Genomic DNA, 20,424 nt, shown 5'->3' with positions numbered 1-20,424 from the left:
TGTATGAACCCAGCCTGCCTTACGTTTGTGATTCGGGAACTGCCCTTGTTTATCTGCTGATCCTCTGTGTATGACTCTGGCCTGGCTTACATTTTTGATTACGGTATTCCCCATCTTCTGTATATAGCTTTTTGTTATTTGTGGGTCACTGTTTGGGTTTATTGTCACTGTTTGGTTTTGGAGATGTTTGTGTATTTGTATATCACTATCCTAAAAAAAACGCTTGTATATTCACTTTACATGCGTTTTTGGTTCTCTCTGTGCAGTCCACACAGTCTGGTCTTACCATTTCCTGACAGTATACCAAGGCCATCTCTGACCAGAAGTGGCTGCACTGAGGAACCATCCTGGTTAGGTTCTGCGAGTTTTGGTTCAGTTTTGTTGTGAAAAAGTCATCCCACCACAGAGGGGCACTGTGGCTGAATTTTTATGCTGTAGACCTGCAGAGCTCTTGCTGTAGACCAGGGGTCTCCAAACTTTCTAAACAAAGGGCCGGATTACTGTCCTCCAGACTCTAAGGGGGCCGGACTGTGGCCATCAGGAGTACAAAATCCCCCATCATTGGTGTCATTGGGAGGAATTCTGCCCCATCACTGGGAGGAATTCTGCCCCATCACTGGGAGTAATTTTGCCCCATCATTGGGAGAAATTCTGCCCCATCATTGGTGTCATTGGGAGTAATTCTGCCCTATCATTGGTGTCACTGGGAGGAATTCTGCCCCGTCACTGGGAGGAATTCTGCCCCGTCATTGATGTCATTGAAGGAAATTCTGCCCTATCATTCGTGTCATTGGGAGGAATTCTGCCCTGTCACTGGGAAGAATTCTGCCCCATCATTGGGAGGAATTCTGCCCCGTCACTGGGAGAAATTCTGCCCCTTTATTGGTGTCATTGGAAGGAATTCTTCCCCATCATTGGGAGGAAACTGTCCCGTCATTGGGAGGAATTCTGCCCCTTCATTGAAGTCATTGGGAGGAATTCTGCCCCATCATTGGTGTCATTGGGAAGAATTCTGCCCCATCGCTGGGAGGAATTCTGCCCCATCGCTGGGAGGAATTCTGCCCCGTCGCTGGGAGGAATTCTGCCCCGTCGCTGGGAGGAATTCTGCCCCGTCGCTGGGAGGACTTCTGCCCCGTCGCTGGGAGGACTTCTGCCCCGTCATTGGGAGGACTTCTGCCCCATCATTAGGAGGACTTCTGCCCCATCACTGGGAGGACTTCTGGTCCGTCATCTGGAGGAATTCTGCCCCTTCATTGGTGTCATTGGGAGGAATTCTGCCCTTCATTGGTGCCAATGAATAAAAAAGCACCCCAAGGGCCGGATAAGGGCCACTGCTGTAGACTCATCACTGCAACTTTGCTCTTGCTAGAGACTCGCCATGCAAATTTGCTACAAATTGGGAAAGGGTTAACTAGAACTTGTGCTTCAAGTTAACATAAAAACATAAACATAAACAAACCAGTTGTGTGTGAGAGACATTGGAGACATTATGAGGGTCCACAATTCCAACCCTTGTAAGATCAGCCAATCATATCATTTGCTTCACCCAATAAACCAACTAGGATGCTTACCTGATAACTAGCGCCCCCTATCTCGAGGCCTCCTGGGGAAAAAAGACAATGCAGTCGTTATTGTGAGTAAGAGGAAAACAAAGTCATCAATGCTAAAACTACTGATCAGAGTCTTGTGCTCAGTGTTGGAACCCAAACTAATTAGTGTTGTTATCTTAAAGTAGAGCTCCGCCTTTATAACAAGCCACTTGCTTGTCCTCATTGGATATGCCAGTATGTAAATGATGTACAATTACCTGATTAACCAATCAGAAATCATCTCTTAGCACAGAGAAGGACATCTAACTCTCTATAGGTAAATTACATTTTGGAAGAAAATGACGGACCAGGGATTATAATAATTTCCTCCTTACGTTGACGTTTCCTCCTTAGAAGAAAGGCGCAGATCACCAGAATGAGCACCGCAGCCAGACAAGGGAGGACAATACTCAGACTTTTAGACCTGAAACAGAATACCAGCTTAAGAAGAGAGTAAGTAAGTAAATAAATAAAACACATACATAAATATCAATAGCCTCCACCAACCACAACAGCTTATCCGACAATCCAGCCGACAGGACCCATTCCATTCCCCAGAATAAAGACGAGACACACAGCTCCATTCTTTCTGGTTCCAAACGAATGAACCCATTAATGGTACACTCAGCTTGTCATATACAGTTTCAAGCATGCTACAGTACTCACAGGGACAATGAAACTCTCCACCCCCAACATCACACAATGGGGGCTTCGATACACATTCAGATGGGCTAATTACTAATCATTATTCAGACGGTCTGGCTCTGCAATAAGTGATCCCCACCTGTTACACAAAACACATTCATTTACTAAACATAATTGACATGCTAATTCACTATACCTGAAAGGTTAGACTTTTTGGCACCGAATCTAGTGGAGTTAATTACTACAGCTGACAAGTCACATTCCACATCTATTATCAATAGACTTTCACACAATACAGTGTCATTAGCATACACAATGAAAAGGTCTGTAGAAGCAGACCTAGTTAACACAATGGACACAGAATGCAATCACAGCAAGACACTTAAACATCCCATAATAGGCAGCCAGACTGGCTTCCATGCTCCAATTCACATCACCACAGTAGAAGACTTAATTAGCATCTCAACAGTCTATTGAATGAGACATTCTTATTGACCTGTTCGGGGTCAGAATAAACCACCTGTAATATGTCAAGATCTCCTGCAATACATGAATTATCATTAATGTCCCATCTCATGAATAATCCGAGATATCAGTTCTCAGTCATCCTATGCCCCTAAGGGACATAGGATGACCCTAGACCCAAGAGTCATTGGTGAAGCTGGCACAGGAGTACCCCCCTATCCTTCAAAAGTCTCTGTGTGTCACGGGCCATTCCGTTACAAGCCTATTAAAATAAAAAAGCAACTTTTGTGGTCCTGCCGAGCAACTCCTTTCAGCCACTAGATGTCACCAGACCTCCACAATGAATGATGATCAGCATTCAAACTCCTTTCTCTAAGTCCTGTCAGGACCATCTTTAACGCAGGGCAAAAGGGGAAGCTGCCTCGGCCTACAGAAGGGTTGAAGTTTTCTGCTGTACTGTCTGGGTTTCCTGTGCTCAGGGGCATCGGGAGTGGGGGCTAGATCCCCGAATGGGTCCCCAAAAAGCCCGGAGTCTCGGCCATTTATTAAAAAATTATTAGCCCAGAGTCCCCCGAGAAAGTGTGGCGCTGCACTGCGCATGGGCGGGGATGAGTGAGCACAAAGTCCGGTCACGTGGGCTGCGGCACCTAACTCCAAGTGACCAAGACTATTGGACGTCACGCGGTCCCGCCCGCGATCCCGGCATTGGACCAGTGAGACGTCCATCATAGGCGCCGCGCTGGTCCAATGAATGCCAGGATTGCGGGACGTGTGACGTCATTATAGTCACGCACGGCCGGCACGGAGAGACACACTGTGCCTGCACACGGCCACGGCGGGACGAAAAGCACGCTCTTGCATTGCAGCCAGACTTGAGTCTTGAGGACCGATTACAATGCGGCCGCCACGCCGTGTCACTATGAGATCCCCGCTTGGCTCTCCTCTCCTGACATGGATCTGGCTGCCTGGAGTCACCAGTGGAGTGCTGTCTACTCTACTCTCTGATGGGCGTGCCGCACACTACGGCTGAGCTACAGGAGGACTGAGAGGTCACGTCACCTGAAGTCTAGTCAGGTAGGTCACTCAGTGTGTGTCAGTGTATGTCAGGTAGGTCAGTGTTTGTCAGATAGGTCAGTATATGTCAGGTCAGTGTGCGTAAGGTAGGTCAGTGTATGTCAGGTAGGTCAGTCACAGTGTATGTTAGGTAGGTCAGTCACAGTGTATGTCAGGTAGGTCAGTGTATGTCAGGTCAGTGTATGTCAGGTAGGTTAGTCACAGTGTATGTCAAGTAGGTAGGTCAGTGTATGTCAGGTAAATGTATGTCAGGTAGGTCAGTGTATGTCAGGTTGGTCAGAGATGTATCTTGGCCTAGGCCGACAAGGCCTAAGCCTAAGGCGGCACTTTGCGGGGCGCAGCGTTTCGCCACCCCCCCGCACGAAAACCCTCCGCCCGTCTTCCCAACTCTGAGGCAGCCACCCACTCAGATTGCTTCCCGCGGAGCTGCTGGGTGCCGCCTCCCGCGGCTGGCTGCCTTTCTCTGTGTCATGGGAGCACGCCGCGGCCGCATACTGTGGGTAGCGACTGCCAGTGCTGCCCCCATAGATGCAATGATCAATGGGCCATACTGTCTGGTGCACGGCGTGCACGTTGTTTAGCTGGTGGAGGCGGAGCCTAATGCTCCGCCTACCAGCCTCCGCACGGCATCATTCATAGCATCTGCTGTGGTTGGGACGGGAGGAGAAGAGGAGGAGCGAGAGAGAGAGGACGATGGTGGACCGTGGAGGAAGACAAACTTCAGGCAGCACTCAGAACTTAGCAGGTACAAATTGATCAGACGAGAGACTGAGCGAGGAATGTATATCATGTATTTGAAGAAATCAAGCAGGATTTGCTGTTCGGCGAAAATAGCTGCAAGAACCCCCCCCAAAACCAACAAAACCCCAACCCCCCCATTTTTTTCCTTTAAATGTGAACCCAGCCCGAGTTCTGAACTGTTTTACTGATCTAGTGATTCTCAGCTTGACTCTGTAAATGGAGTGTGAGTGTTCGGCCCCCACTTATTAACTTTTTTTTTTATTATTATTTAAGTGTTTTCGGTGAAAATATCGGATGTCTATGACCCCCTCCCCCAGCTTATTAAGATTTTTTTTTATTTAACTGTACGGCGAAAATAGCGGCCGCCAGGCCCCCCCAACCATCGCTTATTAACTTATTAACAATTATCTTTTATATTTAAATTACCTTGTTATCTAAATTATCTGGTAATCTCGTGCAGTATGTCCGCAGTCTCTGGTAATCTCGTGCAGTATGTCCGCAGTCTCTGGTAATCTCGTGCAGTATGTCCGCAGTCTCTGGTAATCTCGTGCAGTATGTCCGCAGTCTCTGGAAATCTCGTGCAGTATGTCCGCAGTCTCTGGTAATCTCATGCAATATGTGCGCACTTTCTGGTAATCTCATGCAGTATGTCCGCACTCTCTGGTAATCTCATGCAGTATGTCCGCAGTCTCTGGTAATCTCATGCCCATTTAGAGTCCTTCATTACTAACAGTGTAATTTTTTAGTTTGCGCCGATCTGTAAGGGCCCTTTCACACTGGCGGCCCGTTCAGGTTCACCCTGTCAGTTTTTTTAGGGGGACCTGAACGGGCGCTCCGACCTCCGACATCCGACATGCCAAAGTGTGACAGAGGAAAACCTACTTTTCCATCCGTCTGGCGGATCGGACCGGGTGAACACGGAGAGACGGTCCATGTTCATCCGATCCCCCCCATAGGGGAGAGCAGAGGAAAGACAGGGCGGTCCCTGCACAGTGTGCGGGGATGGCCCTGTCATCCGACGGCTCAGCGGGGATCAATGGAGCGATCCCCGCTGAGTAAGCAGAGGTTCACGGGGCGGATATTTGCCACCTAGCAACGCCCATGCCTGTGCTGTTTCTTAGCTGAATTGTTACAATGTAGATGTGTGGTGGATCTGAGGAATTGATTGGCTAGATTTTCCTATGAGTTTTGTAAAGATCGACATAAAAAAGGTCCCTTAAGTGTCTCAGGAGGTCTCTTGCTAAACCACTGTCAAGTTGTAGGCGGTGATTCTGTCAGATTGTGCCCCCATCTGGGGGCCCAGTCGGGATTCCCTGTGGGGTTTGAGGACTCCTATGGACTCTTAGCTGCCAGTTATTGACTTATTATCTTTGTAGATTACTGGCAAATCATGGACTTAAAGCAGAGCTCCACTTGTTTGAACCCTCCACTGCCACATTTGACCTTTTTTTTTTGGGGGGGGGGGGGGTAACTGTTTTTTACAAACAGTAAACTAAGCCAGAAGGTCGACCCGCTGCAGGGCTTCACTACCAGTTTCCCTTACACAAGATGCCAGTACCAGCACCCAATAGCTGATTAAAGAATAGGCTTGGGCGAGGAGGACACTGCTGGATCCCTGGACAGGTAAGTGCCCTTATATTAAATAATCAACAACTTGGCTCCTCTTTAACCACTTGCCGACCGGTGCACCACTTGTCGACCGCTGCACGCCGATATACGTCGGCACATTGGCAGAGGTGGGCAAATAGAAGTACAGGTACGTCCCCTTTCATTTACGCGCCCGCCGCGCACTTCGTGACCATGCCAGCAGGCACTGCAAACTCGAAGTCCGCCGGTGTCCCACGATCAGGTCACAGGGCTGCAGGAACGGGGGGATGTCTATGTAAAAAAGGCATCTCCCTGTTCTGCCTAGTGACAGGACACTGATCGTCTGCTTCCTGTCATCGGGAGCAGTGATCAATGTCATTGGTAGCCCATCCCCCCCACAGTTAGAATCACTCCCTAGAACACACTTAACCCCTTCCTCGCCCCCTAGTGTTTAACTCCTTCCCTGCCAGTGTCATTTACACAGTAATCAGTGCAGAACTACAGGTCCCAGGATGAACCAGTGAAATCTATGGGGTCACAAAAAAGGTATAAAAAATGATCTTTTTTTTTTTAGGAAGGGGTCCCTGAATGGCAGTTTTAAAATGTGGTCACCCTATCGGGCCCACACAAACCTGAACAATGAGTGTGCCGGTGAGTCTCAAAACCCGGATCCTGGACTGGGGATTTCATCCCACCCAGTCCTGGATCCCCAGGTTCCAGGTAGGGTGACCACATTTCCAAACTACCATTCAGGGACACCCCCTCCCTTTCCAAAAATCAGCTTGTGCTGTAACGAATCACAGTACGGTGATTGGACACAAGAGGCGGGATTTATGATTTCTCCAATCACAAGCAGGGATTCCTGACCAGGGCAAGTACTGTCAGTGAGTAAAGTGGTGATGTGGCGGCCTTTTTTGGGGGCATCAGACTGGCCCGGGGGGGGGGGGGGGGGGCTGTGTCAGTTTCATTTTGGGACACAGTATTGTCCTGGAATGAAGGTGCCCGGGACAGACCTGCAAAATGGGACTGTCCTGGGCAATCCGGGGACACGTGATCACCCTAGGTCCAGGTCCCAAACTTGCCTTGCCTGGAGCCCCTCAACTTGCCTTGTTGAGAATCCTGTATTCATACACTGGGGGGTACCACACTTCCACAATATATACTGTATGTATGTGTGTGTGTATATATATATATATATATATATATATATATATATATATATATATATACACAGTATAGCATTTTATAAATGGTCACATGACCTCTGTTCACAGCTGCATAAGACCCAGAAAACTGACCCCATTGGGACAGTTGTGCTTTTAAGTCTAGTGTGGTCGGTTTTTAGTAGGAAACAGGGGAACTGGCAGGATCACCAAGTATTTCACACTAAGGAAGCAATACACATATAATTTTTATCACAAGTACATGTAGCATATATCAGGAATAGATATATTGGGGTAACATACATATTAACCACTTCTCGCCCGCCATATAACAAAATGATGGCCGGAAAGTGGTTGTATTATCATGACTGGGCATCATATGACATCCAGCAGGATAAGCCGTGGTGTGTCAGTCTGACACACCGCATCTCTGATCTAGGTAAAGAACCTATGATGTAGGCTCTTTACCATATGATCAGCTGTGTCCAATCACAGCTGGTCACATCGTTTTTATACAGTTACAAGCATGCTACAGTAGTTACAGGGACAATAAAACTCTCCACCCAAAACATCACACAATGGGTGGTTAACGAGTTCCCCCTCCAATCCACACCCAGACAGACACTCTGGCACCACATTTAGAGGGGTTTATTACTACAGCTTGACAAGTCACATTCCACATCTTATCATTAATAGACTTTTTACACAAAACAGTGTCATTAGCATACACAATGAAATATCTCATTAGCAGACCTAATTAACACAATGGACAATGAAATGCAATCACAGCAAGACACTTAAACATCCCATAATAGGCAGCCAGACTGGCTACCAAGCTCCAATTCACATGACCACAGTAGCAGACTTAATTAGCATTTCAACAGTCTATGAGACATTCTTATTGACCTGTTGGGGGTCAGAATAAGCAACCTGTAATATTCCAAGATTTTGCAATACATGAATTATCATTAATGTCCCATCTCATGTAATCCGAGATATCAGTTCTCAGCCATCCTATGCCCAAAAGGGACATATGATGACCCTAGACCCAAGAGTCATTAGTGACGCTGGCACAGGAGTACCCCACATCCTTCAAAAGTCTCTGGGTGTCACGGGCCATTCCGTTACATGCCGTAATCGGCTTTTCCTCTATTCACGATGACAGGCTCTCCTGACAGGGGGGGGGGGGTTTGTGCTATTAATCAGCACATTGATTATCAGGACAGACCCATCAGTGCTGAATATAAGTGCCTCATCATCAGTGCCTATGAGCAGTGGCGGTGCGTCCATGTCACACTACCCGCGTGGGTCTAATACCCGTCAGCTGATTTGCACAGGCATCCCTATTGGACGTCTAGCAGAACAAAAGAAAAGACGCATGGGAGGACAGAGAACCTAGGAGGACACAGGAGCCGTTGCCTGACCCGCTGCATGTCCCGCAGCTCGCCGCTGTCACCTGCTGCCTGACCTGCCACCAAAATGGGGTAAATTCCCGGTCAGACAGTGACCGAGCAGGTGGGTGGGGGGGGGTGGTCACAGTGGCTGCATTTTATGGGTACAGAGGCTGCATTTTATGGTCACAGAGGCTGCATATTATGGGCACACAAGCTGCATATTATGGGCACAGAAGCTGCATTTTATGGGCACAGAAGCTGCATATTATGGACACAGTGGCTGCATATGATGGACACAGAGGCTGAATATGATGGACACATAGGCTGCATATGATGGGCACAGAGGCTGCCTATGATGGGCACAGAGGCTGCATATTATGTGCACAGTGGCTGCATATGATGGGCACAGTGGCTGCATATGATGGGCACAGAGGCTGCATATGATGGGCACAGAGGCTGCATATGATGGGCACAGAGGCTGCATATCATGGGCACAGAGGCTGCATATGATGGGCACAGAGGCTGCATATTATGGGCACAGAGGCTGCATATTATGGGCACAGAAGCTGCATATGATGGGCACAGAGGCTGCATATGATGGGCACAGAGGCTGCATTTTATGGGCATAGTGGCTGCATATGATGGGCACAGAGGCTGCATATGATGAGTACAGTATTTAATACATCCCTCTTTCATCCACCCAACTACTTCAACCCCATTTTTAGATTGACTATGCTAACTGGCCTGTGGACATGTTTGAAGATCTTTTTTTATTTTAGTTTTTTGCCACCTATGAAAAAGTAATGGAAAAAAATTTGAGTGAGATATCCACAGCTTCTCACCTATTGTTTTCATCATCATCCTCATCATCATCCTCCTCATCATCGAAATCGTAGGTACGATCATTGATTTCTTTATCTTAAAGAATTAAAACAAAGCAGAGTTTACACAGCTCCTCCACACGTTAGTAGTTCATCTGAAAGTCATTTTACAACAAGATTTACTAACATTTTGTAGGCCGTCTTTCCACAAATCATAGAATAGGAGGACAGAACATTTATCTCAGAGATCTCTTTGCTGATCCGGCCTTGTATCTGCCTGGGCAGGAGACGGAATGTCGCATAGAGTCGTGTTTTGTCTCCCGCTATATGTGAGATCTTCCTTCTTCCCCTGTTAGTGCTTGTGAAGGAAGCAGCAGGCAGTGACATCATCAGGCCTCATTCATTTGCTGGCCAGATATTCCCAGCTATGTAAGCAAAGGGGTGGGGATAGCAGTGACATCACTGACCAAATATGGTCATGTCATCAGCTATAGTGCGATATGGAAAAGACACATATAGCAGAGATGAAAGAGCTGCTCGCCCCGGAATTAAATACTATGGAAAGAATCCCCAGTGGGGCTTTTAGGCAGCGATGTCAAAAAAGTAAGATACTTGTTACTATAAAAATAGTGGGCCAGATTCACATAGGTTAGCGAATCTTTAGATGTGATTTAAGATCCGCCGGCGCAAGTTTTTGAGGCAAGTGGGTAATTCAAAAAACACTTACCTCAAAATTTGCGGCGGCGTATCGAAATTCCCCCGGCGGAATTCAAATTCCGCGGCTAGGGGGAGTGTACTATTCAAATCAGGCGCGTCCCTGCGCCGATCGAATAGCGCATGCGCCGTCCGGAAATTTTCCCAGCGTGCATTGCTCCAAATGACGTTGCAAGGACGTCATTGGTTTCGATGTTTACGTAAATTACGTCCATCCGTATTCGCGATCGACTTACGCAAACGATGTAAAAAATTCAAATTTCATCACGGGAACGACGGCCATACTTAACATTGGCTGCGCCTCATAGAAGCAGGGGTAACTATACGCCGGGGAAACCCTTACGTAAACGACGTAAAGTGACTGCGTCGGGCCCGCGTATGTTCGTGAATTGGCGTAGAACAAGAACGCCCCCAGCGGCCATTTTAAAATTGCAGTTAAGATCCGACGGTGTAACACAGTTACACCTGTCGGATCTTAGGCATATGTATGCGGAACTGATTCTATGAATCAGGCGCATAGATACGACCGACGCAACTCTGAGATACGACGGTGTATCAGGAGATACACCGTCGTATCTCTATGTGAATCTGGCCCAGTGTTTATTTATACAAATCTCAGATGTGAGCTTCACTTTGCCGACGGCGTCCTTTGATCCTCTCCGGACTAACAGTGGCGAAGTGCGCACGTGCAAGGTCTCGGCATGGCGTCATGAAGTCACGCGGCTTTGCGGCAGAGATGATGACAGCGGTCGGGGCTGTCTAGCCTTCCGGGACGCCAAAGGGAGCCACACGTGGGCCGCTTTTTTTGGCGGACGGGGCGCCATATCTCTCGGGGGAGGGGGGGAGGTAGGCGCCTACGTGCGATCATGCCATACTCTTAGGCCTCGTACACACGACCGGATCTATCCGCTGGGACAGTTCCAGCGGACAAATCCGGTCGTCTGAACGGCCTAGCGAATATTTATCCGCGGAGATTCGTCCGGCCGATCGATTTCAAGCGGATAGAAATTTCTTAGCATGCTAAGAAACCTTTCCGCTTCAATCGTGTCCCGCGGATTGATTCGGTCGTCTGTACAGACTCACCGGATCAATCCGTCCGCTCCCCTCCCTCGCATGCGTCGTAATGATTCGACGCATGCGTGGAAGTACTTACCTTCCAGCTTCACGCACGTCGCAGCGTCATCATCGCGGCGACGACGCGACACGTCACCGCGGATGTATTCCGCGCGGATTTTGATCCGATGGTGTGTACAAGCCATCGGATCAAAATCCGGAGGAGGAATCTCCGCTGGAAACGGTCCGGCGGACCGTTTCCAGCGGAGATCCCCTCGTCTGTACGAGGCCTTAGGGCTGTATATAATGACTGGCTACTGGGGAATCAATACTAGATTCCATACAGGCCAGGTCGGATGCCATTGCGTCTATGTTCTCTCGGCACCGCGTCCCTACCTGTCCTGCATAATTGCAGCCAGGTTCCCAACAATATACTACGCATAATCCATACAAGCTATATCACCACACCAGGTATATTATAGTATCTATATACTGTATATTATTTTACAATTTTGGTTTTCGTTTGATCACAATTTTCGCAGGCGCCGGCTCCTCCATCCCTTGGAGGGCGTCCTTAATGTGGCTCCTTGTAAGCCCCTTTGGGTGGGCCCTTCAATCCTGGGAAGGTGGGGGCAGCCTTGAGTCCCTCCGGATCATCCAGAGGCTCCAAACATTATCAACTACTATAGTACTAGATTATCATAATTACTCATTACCTATTACTGGTTAGTCAACCTTACGGGACGCATAAGGATGCCCCGATTAACATTATATACATTGGCAACTTACAATTGCTTTCAGCCCATAGACTCTTATTTATATATATATATATATATATATATATATATATAGGGCCAGATCCACGTAGATAGGCGTAACTTTAAATGGGCGTAGCGTATCGTAGTTACGCTACACCGCCGCAACTTTGAGAGGCAAGTGCTGTATTCACAAAGCACTTGCCTCTAAAGTTACGGCGGCGTAGCGTAAATGTTCCGGCGTAAGCGCACCTAAATCAAATGAGGAACAGGGGGGCGTGTTTTATGTAAACTAAGCATAACCCCACATAAATTACGCTTTTTTGAAACGGTGCATGCTCAGTATCACGTTGAATTTTCAAATTAAATTACGTGAACGTAATTTACGCAAAGCCCTATTCGCAAACGTTTTAAGCAAACGACGTAAACAACGGAAAATTCGACGCTGTCCCGACGTCCATACTTAACATTGCGTACGCCTCATGAGGCAGGGGTAACTATACGTCGGAAAAAGCCTTACGCAAACGACGTAAAAAAATGCGCCGGGCGGACGTACGTTCTGAGAATCGGCGTATCTAGCTAATTTGCATACTCTACGCGGAAATCAACGGAAGCGCCACCTACCGGCCACCGTAAATATGCACCTAAGATCCGACGGCGTACTAAGACGTACGCCAGTCGGATCTAGCCCACATTCAGGCGTATCTTTGTTTTGTGAATACAAAACAAAGATACGCCGGCGCATCGTAGAACTTACGCGGCGTATGAATAGATACGCCGCTGTAAGTTCTTGGTGGATCTGGGCCATATAGTCTAACTGTCATCTGGCAGGTGTGCTCAGAATTAACTTACCTAATTTTTTCTAACTAATTATGGCTATCATGGGTCTTCGTTGCAGGTGCCGGCTCCTCCATCCCTTGGAGGGCGTCCTTAATGTGGCTCCTTGTAAGCCCCTTTGGGTGGGCCCTTCACTCCTGGAAAGGTGGGGGCAGCCTTGAGCCCCTCCGGATCATCCAGCGGCTCCAAACATCTTTGGTCACAAGATCATTTATTCCATGTTTTAGAGGTAAATATAATCACTATGGTAGATTCAATGTGATGTATGATGACATGTTCTCTTTTTTTACTCTGAATTTATGTAATATATTTTTTTGAATCAATTATCCCCCTGAAGAGACCGCATACAGGTCGAAACGCGTCGGGGTCTATATACTGTATAACATTATGGAACATAACGATATGTATAAGGCCGCGTACACACGACCGGTCCAAACCGATGAAAACGGACCGTAGTCCAGTTTCATCGGTCCAAACCGACCGTGTGTACGGCCCATCGGACTTTTGTCCTTCAGACCAAAGTTTGAGAACTTGCTTTAAAATCGAACCGATGGACGGCTGACCATCGGTCAAAACCGATGGTTAGTACACAAAAGCATCGGTTCAAAACGCGCGCATGCTCAGAATCAAGTCGACGCATGCTTGGAAGCATTGAACTTAGTTTTTTTCAGCACGTCGTTGTGTTTTACGTCACCGCGTTCTGACAAGATCGGGTTTTGAACTGATGGGCCCAGATTCTCAAAGGAGCTACGACGGCGTATCTCCAGATACACCGTCGTATCTCTGAGGCCGGGTACACACGGACAAACATGTATGGTGAAAGCGGTCCGTCGGACCGTTTTCACCATACATGTCTGCCAGAGGGCTTCTGTACGATGGTTGTACACACCATCGTACAGAAGTCCGCGCGTAAACAATACGCGGGGCGTGTCCGCGGTGTCGCCGCGTCGATGACGCGGTGTCGCCGCGACAATGACGCGGCGACGTGGGCGGCCCGCCTTTAAAATGCTTCCACGCATGCGTCGAAGTCATTCGACGCATGCGAGGGACGGCGGGCGCCTGGACATGTACGGTAGGTCTGTACTGACGACCGTACATGTCCGAGCGGGCTGAATTCCAGCGGGCTGTTTTAAAACAAGTCCAGGAATATTTGTCTGCTGGGAAAAGGCCCGGCGGGCAAATGTTTGCTGGAATTCGGCCCGCTCGCGCCCACACACGACCAAACATGTCTGCTGAAACTGGCCTGCGGGCCAGTTTCAGCAGACATGTTTGCTCGTGAGTATGGGGCCTGAGTCCGAGCCGTCGTATTTATGCGCCTGATTCTTAGAATCAGTTACACATAGATTTGTATTAGATCCGACCAGCGTAAGTCTCTTACGCCGTCGGATCTTAACTGCATATTTACGCTGGCCGCTAGGGGCGTGTACGCTGATTTACACCTAGAAATATGTAAATCAGCTAGATACGCAAATTCACGAACGTACGCCCGGCCGACGCAGTACAGATACGCCGTTTACGTTAGGCTTTTCCCGGCGTAAAGTTACCCCTGCTATATGAGGCGTACATGCGGCGTACCAATGTTAAGTATGGACGTCGTCCCCGCGTCGAATTTTGAAAATTTTACGTCGTTTGCGTAAGTTGTTCGCGAATAGGGCTGGGCGTCATTTACGTTCACGTCGAAAGCATTGGCTTCTTGCGGGTTAATTCGGAGCATGCGCACTGGGATACTTTCACGGACAGCATGCGCTGTTCGTAAAAAGCGTAATTTACGTGGGGTCACATAAAATTAACATAACACACGCCCACATCTACCACATTTTAATTAGGCGGGCTTACGCCGGCCTATTTACGCTACGCCGCTGTAACTTTTGTTTGAGAATACGGCACTTGCCTGTAAAAGTTGCGGAGGCGTAACGTAAATAGGATACGTTACGCCCGCACAAAGATACGCCGCTGTACGTGAATCTGGGCCATGGTGTGTACGCACATCGGTCTGCTTAAGCGGTGAACCGATGAAAACGGTACGTCGGACCATTCTCATCGGATGGATCGACCGTGTGTACGCGGCCTAACAGTTTTTGTCTACTGCATCATGGAATTTGTTTTTTTTTTACCATTGGACCTGATTTTTTATATATTGCATTTTCACCCATCATGACATCTGAGATTTTTATAAATAAACACTGGGCTAGATTCAGCAATGAATTACGCCGGCGTATATATAGATACGCCGCGTAAATTCAAAGCTGTGCCGGCGTATCTTTTTTCTGTATTCAGAAAGCAAGATACGCCGACATTAGCCTAAGATCCGACTGGCGTAAGTCTCTTACACCGTAGTATCTTAGGGTGCATTTTTCCGCTGGCCGATAGGTGGCGCTTCCGTCGTTTTCGTTAGGCGCTATTTTTTTACGTCGTTTATGCTAGGCTTTTTCGGCGTAAGGTTACTCCTGCTATTAGGAGGCGCACGCAATGTTAAGTATGGCCGTCGTTCCCGCGTCGAATTTTTTACGCCGTTTGCGAATAGGGCTGGACGTAATTTACTTCCACGTCGAAACCAATGACGTCCTTGCGGCGTACTTTGGAGAAATTCCACGTTCGGGAAAAACGTCAATCACGTCGCGTCACCAAGAATTAACAGAAAAACACGCCCCCTCATCCACATTTTAATTACGCGCGCTTACGCCGGCCCCATTTACGCTACGCCGCCGTAACTTAGAAGGCAAGTGCTTTGTGAATACAGCACTTGCCTCTCTAACTTACGGCGGTGTAACGTAAATACGATACGCTACGCCACCATAACAATGCGCGCCCCTACCTGAATCTAGCCCACTATTTTTATAGTAACAAGTATCTTACTTTTTTGACATCGCTGCCTTAAAGCCCCACTGGGGAATCTTTCCATAGTATGTCAGCGGGTATAGTAATTGACGTAATTACCCAGATATAGCCACCTGGCCATATTTTGGTAATGGTCACGTTTGTTGAAGGACATCACTGGGAATACCCCACCCCCTTGTTTACATTTAGTGGACAGGACCAGAGCCGTCGTTTGTGGCGAGTGTAGCGACGGGATAAGACAAGTCCATCAGTCGGCGGGCACTATTCATCATGATTGTCACTGGATGATGTGTGAGTGACAATGGATTTACATCATGGGGCATTTATTTTTTTAATAAAAGAATTGTCAAAATGTGTGTTTTTTATTTACACTTTATACTTTTTTTTGTGACTGTGTAGGGACACTGTGTACCCCTTTCTCTTTCACATGGAAGAACTGGTGTTCGGAGGACCCTTTATTTTTAAAGGTGACTTCCAGATTCTGATAAGCCCCCCACCCACAGATTAGGCCAGGGTTGTGGGTAGGAGGCTCTTGTATTCATCATCATGGGGACAAGGTACTTTTCTGTGGGAAACACAACAAGGAATGGTAGCCTCCCTATATTGAGGCCTTGTATGGTTCAGGAAGCGGGGTGGAAGTGCGTGAAAGACCCCATACGTTTCTGGCCTGCCAGGCTGCATTGTTATATAAGGGTCTGCTATGGATTTTGTCTATGTATGTCAGGTAGGTGAGGTGAGTGTATGTATGTCAGGTAGGTGACGTGAGTGTATGTATGTCAGGTAGGTGAAGTCAGTATATGTCAGGTAGGTCTATGTATGTCAGGTAGGTGAAGTGAGTGTATGTATGTCAGGTAGGTGAGATGAGTGTATGTATGTCAGGTAGGTGAGGTGAGTGTATGTATGTATGTCAGGTAGGTGAGGTGAGTGTATGTATGTCAGGTAGGGGAGGTGAGTGTATGTATGTCAGGTAGGGGAGGTGAGTGTATGTATGTCAGGTAGGTCTAGGTATGTCAGGTAGGTGAGGTGAGTGTATGTATGTCAGGTAGGTGAGGTGAGTGTATGTATGTCAGGTAGGTGAGGTGAGTGTATGTATGTCAGGTAGGTGACGTGAGTGTATGTATGTCAGGTAGGTGAAGTCAGTATATGTCAGGTAGGTCTATGTATGTCAGGTAGGTGAAGTGAGTGTATGTATGTCAGGTAGGTGAGATGAGTGTATGTATGTCAGGTAGGTGAGGTGAGTGTATGTATGTATGTCAGGTAGGTGAGGTGAGTGTATGTATGTCAGGTAGGGGAGGTGAGTGTATGTATGTCAGGTAGGGGAGGTGAGTGTATGTATGTCAGGTAGGTCTAGGTATGTCAGGTAGGTGAGGTGAGTGTATGTATGTCAGGTAGGTGAGGTGAGTGTATGTATGTCAGGTAGGGGAGGTGAGTGTATGTATGTCAGGTAGGTGACGTGAGTGTATGTATGTCAGGTAGGTCTAGGTATGTCAGGTAGGTGAGGTGAGTGTATGTATATCAGGTAGGTGGGGTGAGTGTATGTATGTCAGATAGGTGAGGTGAGTGTATGTATGTCAGGTAGGTGAGGTGAGTGTATGTATGTCAGGTAGGTGAGGTGAGTGTATGTATGTCAGGTAGGTCTAGGTATGTCAGGTAGGTGAGGTGAGTGTATGTATGTCAGGTAGGTGAGGTGAGTATATGTATATCAGGTAGGTGAGGTGAGTGTATGTATGTCAGGTAGGTGAGGTGAATGTATGTCAGGTAGGTGAGGTGAGTGTATGTATGTCAGGTAGGTGAGGTGAGTGTATGTATGTCAGGTAGGTGAGGTGAATGTATGTCAGGTAGGTGAGGTGAGTGTATGTATGTCAGGTAGGTGAGGTGAGTGTATGTATGTCAGGTAAGTGAGGTGAGTGTATGTATGCCAGGTAGGGGAGGTGAGTGTATGTATGTCAGGTAGGTGAGGTGAGTGTATGTATGTCAGGTAGGTGAGGTGAGTGTATGTATGTCAGGTAGGTCTAGGTATGTCAGGTAGGTGAGGTGAGTGTATGTATGTCAGGTAAGTGAGGTGAGTGTATGTATGCCAGGTAGGTGAGGTGAGTGTATGTATGTCAGGTAGGTCTAGGTATGTCAGGTAGGTGAGGTGAGTGTATGTATGTCAGGTAAGTGAGGTGAGTGTATGTATGCCAGGTAGGTGAGGTGAGTGTATGTATGTCAGGTAGGGGAGGTGAGTGTATGTATGTCAGGTAGGTGAGGTGAGTGTATGTATGTCAGGTAGGTGAGGTGAGTGTATGTATGTCAGGTAGGTGAGGTGAGTGTATGTATGTCAGGTAGGTCTAGGTATGTCAGGTAGGTGAGGTGAGTGTATGTATGCCAGGTAGGTGAGGTGAGTGTATGTATGTCAGGTAGGTGAGTGTATGTATGTCAGGTAGGTGAGGTGAGTGTATGTATGTCAGGTAGGTGAGTGTATGTATGTCAGGTAGGTCTATGTATATCAGGTAGGTGAGGTGAGTGTATGTATGTCAGGTAGGTGAGGTGAGTGTATGTATGTCAGGTAGGGGAGGTGAGTGTATGTATGTCAGGTAGGTGACGTGAGTGTATGTATGTCAGGTAGGTCTAGGTATGTCAGGTAGGTGAGGTGAGTGTATGTATATCAGGTAGGTGGGGTGAGTGTATGTATGTCAGATAGGTGAGGTGAGTGTATGTATGTCAGGTAGGTGAGGTGAGTGTATGTATGTCAGGTAGGTGAGGTGAGTGTATGTATGTCAGGTAGGTCTAGGTATGTCAGGTAGGTGAGGTGAGTGTATGTATGTCAGGTAGGTGAGGTGAGTATATGTATATCAGGTAGGTGAGGTGAGTGTATGTATGTCAGGTAGGTGAGGTGAATGTATGTCAGGTAGGTGAGGTGAGTGTATGTATGTCAGGTAGGTGAGGTGAGTGTATGTATGTCAGGTAGGTGAGGTGAGTGTATGTATGTCAGGTAAGTGAGGTGAGTGTATGTATGTCAGGTAGGTGAGGTGAGTGTATGTATGTCAGGTAGGTGAGGTGAGTGTATGTATGTCAGGTAAGTGAGGTGAGTGTATGTATGCCAGGTAGGGGAGGTGAGTGTATGTATGTCAGGTAGGTCTAGGTATGTCAGGTAGGTGAGGTGAGTGTATGTATGTCAGGTAAGTGAGGTGAGTGTATGTATGTCAGGTAGGTGAGGTGAGTGTATGTATGTCAGGTAGGTCTAGGTATGTCAGGTAGGTGAGGTGAGTGTATGTATGTCAGGTAGGTGAAGTCAGTATATGTTAGGTAGGTCTATGTATGTCAGGTAGGTGAGGTGAGTGTATGTATGTCAGGTAGGTGAGGTGAGTGTATGTATGTCAGGTAGGTGAGATGAGTGTATGTATGTCAGGTAGGTGAGGTGAGTGTATGTATGGCAGGTAGGTCTATGTGTGTCAGGTAGGTGAGGTGAGTGTATGTATGTCAGGTAGGTGAGGTGAGTGTATGTATGGCAGGTAGGTCTATGTGTGTCAGGTAGGTGAGGTGAGTGTATGTATGTCAGGTAGGTGAGGTGAGTGTATGTATGTCAGGTAGGGGAGGTGAGTTTATGTATGTCAGGTAGGTCTAGGTATGTCAGGTAGGTGAGGTGAGTGTATGTATGTCAGGTAGGTGAGGTGAGTGTATGTATGTCAGGTAGGGGAGGTGAGTTTATGTATGTCAGGTAGGTCTAGGTATGTCAGGTAGGTGAGGTGAGTGTATGTATGTCAGGTAGGTGAGGTGAGTGTATGTATGTCAGGTAGGGGAGGTGAGTTTATGTATGTCAGGTAGGTCTAGGTATGTCAGGTAGGTGAGGTGAGTGTATGTATGTCAGGTAGGTGAGGTGAGTGTATGTATGTCAGGTAGGGGAGGTGAGTGTATGTATGTCAGATAGGTCTAGGTATGTCAGGTAGGTGAGGTGAGTGTATGTATGCCAGGTAGGTGAGGTGAGTGTATGTATGTCAGGTAAGTGAGGTGAGTGTATGTATGTCAGGTAAGTGAGGTGAGTGTATGTATGTCAGGTAAGTGAGGTGAGTGTATGTCAGGTAGGTGAGGTGAGTGTATGTATGTCAGGTAGGTGAGGTGAGTGTATGTATGTCAGGTAAGTGAGGTGAGTGTATGTATGTCAGGTAGGTCTAGGTATGTCAGGTAGGTGAGGTGAGTGTATGTATGCCAGGTAGGTGAGGTGAGTGTATGTATGTCAGGTAAGTGAGGTGAGTGTATGTATGTCAGGTAAGTGAGGTGAGTGTATGTATGTCAGGTAAGTGAGGTGAGTGTATGTATGTCAGGTAGGTGAGGTGAGTGTATGTATGCCAGGTAGGTGAGGTGAGTGTATGTATGTATGTCAGGTAGGTGAGGTGAGTGTATGTATGTCAGGTAAGTGAGGTGAGTGTATGTATGTCAGGTAGGTCTAGGTATGTCAGGTAGGTGAGGTGAGTGTATGTATGTCAGGTAGGGGAGGTGAGTTTATGTATGTCAGGTAGGTCTAGGTATGTCAGGTAGGTGAGGTGAGTGTATGTATGTCAGGTAGGTGAGGTGAGTGTATGTATGTCAGGTAGGGGAGGTGAGTGTATGTATGTCAGGTAGGTCTATGTATGTCAGGTAGGTGAGGTGAGTGTATGTATGTCAGGTAGGTGAGGTGAGTGTATGTATGTCAGATAGGTCAATGTATGTCAGGTAGGTGAGGTGAGTGTATGTATGTCAGGTAGGTGAGGTGAGTGTATGTATGTCAG

At 47.5% G+C, this 20,424-nt stretch overlaps 1 protein-coding gene across 1 annotated transcript in view; it reads right to left on the bottom strand.

Annotated features, from left to right (window-relative positions):
* The window catches only part of LOC120945987, a 70,792-nt gene that overhangs the window by 13,135 nt on the left and 37,233 nt on the right, over positions 1-20,424 (bottom strand). Inside the window, exons 7-9 of the mRNA XM_040360639.1 lie at positions 9,501-9,576; positions 1,925-2,013; positions 1,572-1,603 (exon numbers count right to left, since the gene is read on the bottom strand). Coding sequence (XP_040216573.1) covers positions 1,572-1,603; positions 1,925-2,013; positions 9,501-9,576 — 197 coding nt within the window. The remainder of the gene's footprint in view (positions 1-1,571; positions 1,604-1,924; positions 2,014-9,500; positions 9,577-20,424) is intronic.

Source organism: Rana temporaria, chromosome 1, assembly GCF_905171775.1.
Source record: "Rana temporaria chromosome 1, aRanTem1.1, whole genome shotgun sequence".
Lineage (NCBI taxonomy): Eukaryota > Metazoa > Chordata > Amphibia > Anura > Ranidae > Rana > Rana temporaria.
Note: the sequence above shows the minus strand (reverse complement) of the source record. Positions and strands in the feature narration are given on the sequence as shown.